The following is a 9776-nucleotide window of genomic DNA, read 5'->3' as shown; positions in this document are numbered from 1 at the left end:
TCCTCAAGGTACACAACGACCCTGTCCTCAAGGTACACAATACACCTGTCCTAAAGGTACACCATACACCTGTCCTCAAGGTACACAAGACACCTGTCCTCAAGGTACACAAAACACCTGTCCTCAAGGTACACATCTACCTGTCCTCAATGTCTCTTAGCTGTGTTGTTATTGTGTGTGTGTGTCTATGTGTGTATATTGATGGTGTGTCTGTGTGTGTAATGATGGTGTGTCTATGTGTATATTGACTGTGTGTCTATGTGTGTAATGATGGTGTGTCTATGTGTGTATATTGATGGTGTGTCTATGTGTGTATATTGATGGTGTGTCTATGTGTGTAATGATGGTGTGTCTGTGTGTAATGATGGTGTGTCTATGTGTGTAATGATGCTGTGTCTGTGTGTGTAATGATGGTGTGTCTATGTGTGTAATGATGGTGTGTCTATGTGTGTAATGATGGTGTGTCTATGTGTGTAATGATGGTGTGTCTATGTGTGTAATGATGCTGTGTCTGTGTGTGTAATGATGGTGTGTCTATGTGTGTAATGATGGTGTGTCTATGTGTGTAATGATGGTGTGTCTATATGTGTGTAATGATGGTGTGTCTATGTGTGTAATGATGGTGTGTCTGTGTGTGTCTATGTGTGTGTAATGATGGTGTGTCTATGTGTGTAAATTGATGGTGTGTCTATGTGTGTAATGATGGTGTGTCTATGTGTGTAATGATGGTGTGTCTATGTGTGTAATGATGCTGTGTCTATGTGTGTAATGATGGTGTGTCTGTGTGTGTAATGATGGTGTGTCTATGTGTATAATGATGGTGTGTCTATGTGTGTAATGATGGTGTGTCTATGTGTGTATAATGATGGTGTATCTGTGTGTGTATAATGATGGTGTGTCTGTGTGTAATGATGGTGTGTTTCTCAGGGTCTGCGTGGGGACTTGGAGGTGATGCATGGTAAGGTGGAAGCGGTGCGGGTGCTACACCAGGGTCTGATGGGTACTTGTGGGGAACACTGCCAGGCACAGCTGGGGCCCAAAATGGAAAAGTTCAACCAGCGTTTTGACAGCATCGCACAGCGCATCACTGCAGGACAGGTACTGACCCCCTGCCCTCTAACTAAGCCAATTCATTGACCACATCTCTCTCTATACTGCCCCCCTGCCCTCTAACTAAGCCAGTTCATTGACCACATCTCTCTCTATACTGCCCCCTGCCCTCTAACTAAGCCAGTTCATTGACCACATCTCTCTCTATCCTCTACAGTCCTGTGTGTTTATATGAAGAGATCCTCCACAAACAGTCAGACAACATTCTCAAATGGAGAAATATCTTAGTCATTTCTTACGTGAGTGTGTGTGTGTGTGTGTGTGTGTGTGTGTGTGTGTGTGTGTGTGTGTGTGTGTGTGTGTGTGTGTGTGTGTGTGTGTGTGTGTGTGTGTGTGTGTGTGTGTGTGTGTGTGTGTGCCTGTGTCTGTGTCTGTGTGTGTGTGTCTGTGTGTGTGTGTGTGTAGGCAGCAGCATCAGCGGTGGAGGTGGAGCAGTTCCACAGTGAAGCTAAGATCTGGCTGGACCTGCTGGAGGAAGAAGAGAAACAGGGAGAGAACCTCAAGGAGGAAGATTTCACAGGACAGGACGGGGTAACACACACGCTTCTATTCTGTTCTGTTCCTTTCCATTCTGTTCTATTCTATTCTGTTCTATTCTATTCTGTTCTATTCTATTCTGTTCTATTCTATTCTGTTCTATTCTGTTATTTTCTGTTCTTTTCCATTCTGTTCTATTCTGTTCTATTATATTATGTTCTATTCTATTCTGTTCTATTCTGTTCTATTATATTATGTTCTATTCTATTCTGTTCTATTCTATTCTGTTCTATTCTATTCTATTTCATTTTGTTATATTATGTTCTATTCTATTCTGTTCTATTCTATTCTGTTCTATTCTATTCTATTTCATTTTGTTATATTCTGTTCTATTATATTATGTTCTATTCTATTCTGTTCTATTCTGTTCTATTCTGTTCTGTTCTGTTCTGTTCTGTTCTATTCCATTCTGTTCTATTCTGTTCTATTCTGTTCTATTATATTATGTTCTATTCTATTCTGTTCTATTCTGTTCTGTTCTGTTCTGTTCTATTCCATTCTGTTCTATTCTGTTCTATTCTGCTCTATTCTATTCTGTTCTATTCTGTTCTATTCTATTCCATTCTGTTCTATTCTATTCTATTCTGTTCTATTATGTTCTATTTCTGTTCTTTCATTCAAGTAACATCTTCATATCTCTTTCTCTCTCTCTCTCCCCATCTCTTTCTCTCCCACATCTCTCTCTCTCCCCATCTCTTTCTCTCCCCATCTCTCTCTCTCCTCTCCTCTATCTCTCCCCATCTCTCTTTCTCTCTCACACACTCTCTCTCTCCCCATCTCTTTCTCCCCCATCTCTCTCTCTCACATACACTCTCTCTCCCCCATCTCTCTCCCCATCTCTCTCTCCCCATCTCTCTCTCCCCCATCTCTTTCTCCCCCATCTCTCTCTCACATACACTCTCTCTCCCCATCTCTCTCCCCATCTCTCTCTCCCCCATCTCTCTCTCCCATCTCCCCATCTCTCTCTCTGTTTCTTGTATCCCCCGATCTCTCTCCCCCATCTCTCTCTCTCTCTCTCCCCCCATCTCTCTCTCTCTCCCTCTCTCTCTCTCTCTCCCCCATGATCTCTCTCCCCCATCTCTCTCTCTCTCCCTCTCTCTCCCTCTCTTTCCCCCATCTCTCTCTCTCTCTCTCTCCCCCCGATCTCTCTCCCCCATCTCTGTCTCTCTCTGGCTCTTCTCTCTGTTGTAGACCTGTGAGGAGGGGGCAGTGAAGGAGCTGTTGCTGAAAGGACAGAAGCTACAGAGGAGAGTTCCAGACCTGGACAAGAAAGAACAGATCAGATTAAAACACAATCAGCTCAACACTAAATACAACAGTGTCATGGTGCAGTATACAGTTTGGGAATAATGTCAACATTGAGAAAAATATAATGTTGTACCATTCTATCATTAGTTCACCTGTGTGTGTGTGTGTGTGTGTGTGTGTGTGTGTGTGTGTGTGTGTGTGTGTGTGTGTGTGTGTGTGTGTGTGTGTGTGTGTGTGTGTGTGTGTAGGACCTGCGAGGTGTGAGGAGGAGGAAGGCCCTGGCGATAGCCCCCCAGTGGTATCAGTACCGTAGGAAGACTGATGACCTTCTCCAGTGGCTGGACGACATTGAGAGGAGCGTGGCTGAACTACCTGATCCAGCAGAGGAACAGAGGGTTAAGGTGAAACCGTCTCTCTTCCTGTCTCTATATCTGTCTCTGTCTCTATATATGTCTCTCTATATCTGTCTCTATCTGTCTCTAACTGTCTGTCTCTCTCTTCTCCTCTCTCTCTGTCTCTCTTCTCATCTCTTTCTGTCTCTCTTCTCCTCTCTTTCTGTCTCTCTTCTCCTCTCATTATGTCTCTATTTTTCTCTCTTTCTGTCTCTCTCTTCTCCTCTCCTTCTGTCTCTCTTCTTTCTTTCTGTCTCTCTCTTCTCCTCTCTTTCTGTCTCTCTTCTCCTCTCATTCTGTCTCTATTCTTCTCTCTTTCTGTCTCTCTTCTCCTCTCATTCTGTCTCTATTCTTCTCTCTTTCTGTCTCTCTTCTCCTCTCATTCTGTCTCTATTCTTCTCTCTTTCTGTCTCTATTTTTCTCTCTTTCTGTCTCTCTCTTCTCCTCTCCTTCTGTCTCTCTTCTTCTCTCTTTCTGTCTCTCTCTTCTCCTCTCTTTCTGTCTCTCTTCTCCTCTCATTCTGTCTCTATTCTTCTCTCTTTCTGTCTCTCTTCTCCTCTCATTCTGTCTCTATTCTTCTCTCTTTCTGTCTCTCTTCTCCTCTCCTTCTGTCTCTCTTCTCCTCTCATTCTGTCTCTCTTCTCCTCTCTTTCTGTCTCTCTTCTCCTCTCTTCTGTCTCTTCTCTCTTTCTGTCTCTCTTCTCTCTTTCTGTCTCTCTTCTCCTCTCATTCTGTCTCTCTTCTCCTCTCTTTCTGTCTCTCTTCTCTCTCTCTTTCTGTCTCTCTTCTCCTCTCTTTCTGTCTCTCTTCTCCTCTCTTTTCTGTCTCTCTTCTCTCTTCTGTCTCTCTTCTTCTCTCTTTCTCTCTCTTCTGTCTCTTTCTGTCTCTCTTCTCCTCTCTTTCTGTCTCTCTTCTCTCTCTCTCTCTGTCTCTCTTCTCTCTCTTTCTGTCTCTCTTCTCCTCTCTTCTGTCTCTCTCTCCTCTCTTTCTGTCTCTCTTCTCCTCTCTTTCTGTCTCTCTTCTCCTCTCTCTCTCTTCTCCTCTCTTTCTGTCTCTCTTCTCCTCTCTTCTGTCTCTCTTCTCCTCTCTTTCTGTCTCTCTTCTCCTCTCTTTCTGTCTCTCTTCTCCTCTCTTCTTCTCTCTTCTCCTCTCTTTCTGTCTCTCTTCTCCTCTCTTTCTGTCTCTCTTCTCCTCTCATTCTGTCTCTCTTCTCCTCTCATTCTGTCTCTCTTCTCCTCTCTTTCTGTCTCTCTTCTCCTCTCTTCTCTCTCTTCTCTTCTGTCTCTCTTCTCTCTCTTCTCTCTCTCTTTCTCTTCTCCTCTCTTTCTGTCTCTCTTCTCCTCTCTTTCTGTCTCTCTTCTCCTCTCTTTCTGTCTGTCTTCTGTCTCTTCTCTCTCCTTCTGTCTCTCTTCTTTCTCTCTTCTCCTCTCTCTTCTCCTCTCTTTCTGTCTCTCTTCTCCTCTCTTTCTGTCTCTCTTCTCCTCTCTGTTCTGTCTCTCTTCTCCTCTCTTTCTGTCTCTTCTCCTCTCTTTCTCTTCTGTCTCTCTTCTCCTCTCTCTCTCTCTTTCTCTCTCTCTTCTCCTCTCTTTCTGTCTCTCTTCTCCTCTCTTTCTGTCTCTCTTTCTCCTCTCATTCTGTCTCTCTTCTCCTCTCATTCTGTCTCTTCTCCTCTCTTTCTGTCTCTCTCTCTCCTTCTTCTGTCTCTCTTCTCCTCTCTTTCTGTCTCTCTTCTCCTCTCTTTCTGTCTCTCTTCTCTCTCTTCTCATCTCTTTCTGTCTCTCTTCTCCTCTCTGTCTCTTCTCCTCTGTCTCTCTCTTCTCCTCTCTTTCTGTCTCTCTCTTCTGTCTCTCTTCTCCTCTCTTTCTGTCTCTCTTTCTTCTCCTCTCTCTCTTCTGTCTCTCTCTCTCCTTCTGTCTCTTTCTCTCTCTTCTCTCTCTTTCTTCTCCTCTTCTGTCTCTCTTCTCTCTCCTTCTGTCTCTCTTCTCCTCTCTTCTGTCTCTCTTCTCCTCTCTTTCTGTCTCTCTTCTCTCTCTCATTCTGTCTCTCTTCTCCTCTCTTTCTGTCTCTCTTCTCCTCTCTTCTGTCTCTCTTCTCCTCTCTCTTTCTGTCTCTCTTCTCCTCTCTTTCTGTCTCTCTTCTCCTCTCTTTCTGTCTCTCTTCTCCTCTCTTTCTGTCTCTCTTCTCCTCTCTTTCTGTCTCTCTTCTCCTCTCTTCTGTCTCTCTTCTCCTCTCTTTCTGTCTCTCTTCTCCTCTCTTTCTGTCTCTTCTCCTCTCTTTCTGTCTCTCTTCTCCTCTCTTTCTGTCTCTCTTCTCCTCTCTTTCTGTCTCTCTTCTCCTCTCATTCTGTCTCTCTTCTCCTCTCTTCTGTCTCTCTTCTCCTCTCTTTCTGTCTCTCTTCTCCTCTCATTCTGTCTCTCTTCTCCTCTCTTTTCTGTCTCTCTTCTCCTATCCTTCTTTCTCTCTTCTCCTCTCATTCTGTCTCTCTTCTCCTCCTTTCTGTCTCTCTTCTCCTCTCTTTCTGTCTCTCTTCTCCTCTCATTCTGTCTCTCTTCTCCTCTCTTTCTGTCTCTCTTCTCCTCTCTTTCTGTCTCTCTTCTCCTCTCTTTCTGTCTCTCTTCTCCTCTCTTTCTGTCTCTCTTCTCCTCTCTTTCTGTCTCTCTTCTCCTCTCATTCTGTCTCTCTTCTCCTCTCTTTCTGTCTCTCTTCTCCTCTCTTTCTGTCTCTCTTCTCCTCTCTTTCTGTCTCTCTTCTCCTCTCTTCTGTCTCTCTTCTCCTCTCTTTCTGTCTCTCTTCTCCTCTCATTCTGTCTCTCTTCTCCTCTCATTCTGTCTCTCTTCTCCTCTCTTTCTGTCTCTCTTCTCCTCTCTTTCTGTCTCTCTTCTCCTCTCTTTCTGTCTCTCTTCTCCTCTCATTCTGTCTCTCTTCTCTTCTCTCTTTCTGTCTCTCTTCTCCTCTCTTTCTGTCTCTCTTCTCCTCTCTTTCTGTCTCTCTTCTCCTCTCTTCTGTCTCTCTTCTCCTCTCATTCTGTCTCTCTTCTCCTCTCTTTCTGTCTCTCTTCTCCTCTCTTTCTGTCTCTCTTCTCCTCTCTTTCTGTCTCTCTTCTCCTCTCTTTCTGTCTCTCTTCTCCTCTCTTTCTGTCTCTCTTCTCCTCTCATTCTGTCTCTCTTCTCCTCTCTTTCTGTCTCTCTTCTCCTCTCTTTCTGTCTCTCTTCTCCTCTCTTTCTGTCTCTCTTCTCCTCTCTTTCTGTCTCTCTTCTCCTCTCTTTCTGTCTCTCTTCTCCTCTCTTCTGTCTCTCTTCTCCTCTCGTTCTGTCTCTCTTCTCCTCTCTTTCTGTCTCTCTTCTCTCTCTTCTGTCTCTTCTCTCTTTCTGTCTCTCTCTCTCTTTCTGTCTCTCTTCTCCTCTCTTTCTGTCTCTCTTCTCCTCTCCTTCTGTCTCTCTTCTCCTCTCTTTCTGTCTCTCTTCTCCTCTCTTTCTGTCTCTCTTCTCCTCTCTTTCTGTCTCTCTTCTCCTCTCTTTCTGTCTCTCTTCTCCTCTCATTCTGTCTCTCTTCTCCTCTCTTCTGTCTCTCTTCTCCTCTCTTTCTGTCTCTCTTCTCCTCTCATTCTGTCTCTCTTCTCCTCTCTTCTGTCTCTCTTCTCCTCTCATTCTGTCTCTCTTCTCCTCTCGTTCTGTCTCTCTTCTCCTCTCCTTCTGTCTCTCTTCTCCTCTCTTTCTGTCTCTCTTCTCCTCTCTCTTCTGTCTCTCTTCTCCTCTCTTTCTGTCTCTCTTCTCCTCTCTTCTGTCTCTCTTCTCCTCTTTTCTGTCTCTCTTCTTCTGTCTCTCTTGTTTCTCCTTCTCTTCTGTCTCTCTTTCTCTTTCTGTCTCTCTTCTGTCTCTCTTTCTGTCTTTCTGTCTCTTTCTCCTCTCTCTTTTCTCTCTCTCTTTCTCTCTTCTCTCTGTCTCTCTTCTCCTTGTCTCTCTTTCTGTCTCTCTTCTCCTCTCTCCTCTCTCTGTCTCTCTTCTCCCTCTCTTTCTGTCTCTCTTCTCCTCTCTCTGTCTCTCTTCTCCTTTTCTGTCTCTCTTCTCCTCTCTTTCTTCTGTCTCTCTTCTCATCTTCTGTCTCTCTTCTCCTCTGTCTCTCTTCTCCTCTCAGTTCTGTCTCTCTTCTCCTCTTCTCTCTTTTCTGTCTCTCTTCTCCTCTCTTTCTGTCTCTCTTCTCCTCTCTTCTGTCTCTCTTCTCCTCTCTTCTGTCTCTCTTCTCCTCTCTTTCTGTCTCTCTTCTCCTCTCTTTCTGTCTCTCTTCTCCTCTCTTTCTGTCTCTCTTCTCCTCTCGTTCTGTCTCTCTTCTCTCTCTTCTGTCTCTCTTCTCCTCTCTTTCTGTCTCTCTTCTCCTCTCTTTCTGTCTCTCTTCTCCTCTCTTTCTGTCTCTCTTCTCCTCTCTTTCTGTCTCTCTTCTCATCTCTTTCTGTCTCTCTTCTCCTCTCTTTCTGTCTCTCTTCTCCTCTCATTCTGTCTCTCTTCTCCTCTCTTCTGTCTCTCTTCTCTCTCTTTCTGTCTCTCTTCTCCTCTCATTCTGTCTCTCTTCTCCTCTCATTCTGTCTCTCTTCTCCTCTCTTTCTGTCTCTCTTTCTCCTCTCTTTCTGTCTCTCTTCTCCTCTCTTTCTGTCTCTCTTCTCCTCTCTTTCTGTCTCTCTTCTCCTCTCTTTCTGTCTCTCTTCTCCTCTCTTTCTGTCTCTCTTCTCCTCTCTTTCTGTCTCTCTTCTCCTCTCTTTCTGTCTCTCTTCTCCTCTCGTTCTGTCTCTCTTCTCCTCTCTTTCTGTCTCTCTTCTCCTCTCATTCTGTCTCTCTTCTCCTCTCTTCTGTCTCTCTTCTCCTCTCCTTCTGTCTCTCTTCTCCTCTCTTTCTGTCTCTCTTCTCCTCTCATTCTGTCTCTCTTCTCCTCTCGTTCTGTCTCTCTTCTCCTCTCCTTCTGTCTCTCTTCTTTCTTTCTGTCTCTCTCTTCTCCTCTCTTTCTGTCTCTCTTCTCCTCTCATTCTGTCTCTATTCTTCTCTCTTTCTGTCTCTCTTCTCCTCTCATTCTGTCTCTATTCTTCTCTCTTTCTGTCTCTCTTCTCCTCTCATTCTGTCTCTCTTCTCCTCTCGTTCTATCTCTCTTCTCCTCTCTTTCTGTCTCTCTTCTCCTCTCATTCTGTCTCTCTTCTCCTCTCTTTCTGTCTCTCTTCTCCTCTCTTTCTGTCTCTCTTCTCCTCTCGTTCTGTCTCTCTTCATCTCTTTCTGTCTCTCTTCTCCTCTCCTTCTGTCTCTCTTCTCCTCTCTTTCTGTCTCTCTTCTCCTCTCATTCTGTCTCTCTTCTCCTCTCGTTCTGTCTCTCTTCTCCTCTCTTTCTGTCTCTCTTCTCCTCTCATTCTGTCTCTCTTCTCCTCTCTTCTGTCTCTCTTCTCCTATCCTTCTGTCTCTCTTCTCCTCTCATTCTGTCTCTCTTCTCCTCCTTTCTGTCTCTCTTCTCCTCTCTTTCTGTCTCTCTTCTCCTCTCGTTCTGTCTCTCTTCTCCTCTCTTTCTGTCTCTCTTCTCCTCTCTTCTGTCTCTCTTCTCTCTTTCTGTCTCTCTCTCCTCTTTCTGTCTCTCTTCTCCTCTCTTTCTGTCTCTCTTCTCCTCTCTTCTGTCTCTCTTCTCCTCTCTTTCTGTCTCTCTTCTCCTCTCTTTCTGTCTCTCTTCTCCTCTCTTTCTGTCTCTCTTCTCCTCTCCTTCTGTCTCTCTTCTCCTCTCTTTCTGTCTCTCTTCTCCTCTCTTTCTGTCTCTCTTCTCCTCTCTTTCTGTCTCTCTTCTCCTCTCATTCTGTCTCTCTTCTCCTCTCATTCTGTCTCTCTTCTCCTCTCTTTCTGTCTCTCTTCTCTCATTCTGTCTCTCTTCTCCTCTCTTTCTGTCTCTCTTCTCCTCTCATTCTGTCTCTATTCTTCTCTCTTTCTGTCTCTCTTCTCCTCTCCTTCTGTCTCTATTCTTCTCTCTTTCTGTCTCTCTTCTCCTCTCCTTCTGTCTCTCTTCTTCTCTCTTTCTGTCTCTCTTCTCCTCTCCTTCTGTCTCTCTTCTGCTCTCATTCTGTCTCTATTCTTCTCTCTTTCTGTCTCTCTTCTCCTCTCCTTCTGTCTCTCTTCTCCTCTCTTTCTGTCTCTCTTCTCCTCTCGTTCTGTCTCTCTTCTCCTCTCTTTCTGTCTCTCTTCTCCTCTCTTTCTGTCTCTCTTCTCCTCTCCTTCTGTCTCTCTTCTCCTCTCTTTCTGTCTCTCTTCTCCTCTCTTTCTGTCTCTCTTCTCCTCTCATTCTGTCTCTCTTCTCCTCTCGTTCTATCTCTCTTCTCCTCTCTCTCTGTCTCTCTTCTCCTCTCATTCTGTCTCTCTTCTCCTCTCCTTCTGTCTCTCTTGTCATCTCTTTCTGTCTCTCTTCTCCTCTCCTTCTGTCTCTCTTCTCCTCTCCTTCTGTCTCTCTTCTCCTCTCTTTCTGTCTCTCTTCTCC

General features: G+C 44.7%; 1 protein-coding gene across 10 annotated transcripts in view; it reads left to right on the top strand.

The window, feature by feature from the left end:
- Positions 1-9776, top strand: part of dmd (dystrophin) — a 175162-nt gene that overhangs the window by 48521 nt on the left and 116865 nt on the right. For 9 of the 10 annotated variants that reach the window (XM_042317889.1, XM_042317888.1, XM_042317890.1 and 6 more), the window contains 4 exons: positions 928-1098; positions 1516-1641; positions 2839-2973; positions 3144-3296. In XM_042317889.1, the coding sequence (XP_042173823.1) occupies positions 928-1098; positions 1516-1641; positions 2839-2973; positions 3144-3296 (585 nt within the window). Of the gene's footprint in view, positions 1-19; positions 33-927; positions 1099-1515; positions 1642-2838; positions 2974-3143; positions 3297-9776 lie in introns of those variants that run through there. The other variant, XM_042317897.1, reaches the window with a different exon arrangement.

The sequence above is a fragment of the Oncorhynchus tshawytscha genome, unplaced genomic scaffold (genome assembly GCF_018296145.1).
Source record: "Oncorhynchus tshawytscha isolate Ot180627B unplaced genomic scaffold, Otsh_v2.0 Un_scaffold_2906_pilon_pilon, whole genome shotgun sequence".
NCBI classification, from domain to species: domain Eukaryota; kingdom Metazoa; phylum Chordata; class Actinopteri; order Salmoniformes; family Salmonidae; genus Oncorhynchus; species Oncorhynchus tshawytscha.
The sequence above is the reverse complement of the archived record's forward strand: the minus strand, read 5'-3'. Positions and strand labels throughout refer to the sequence as shown.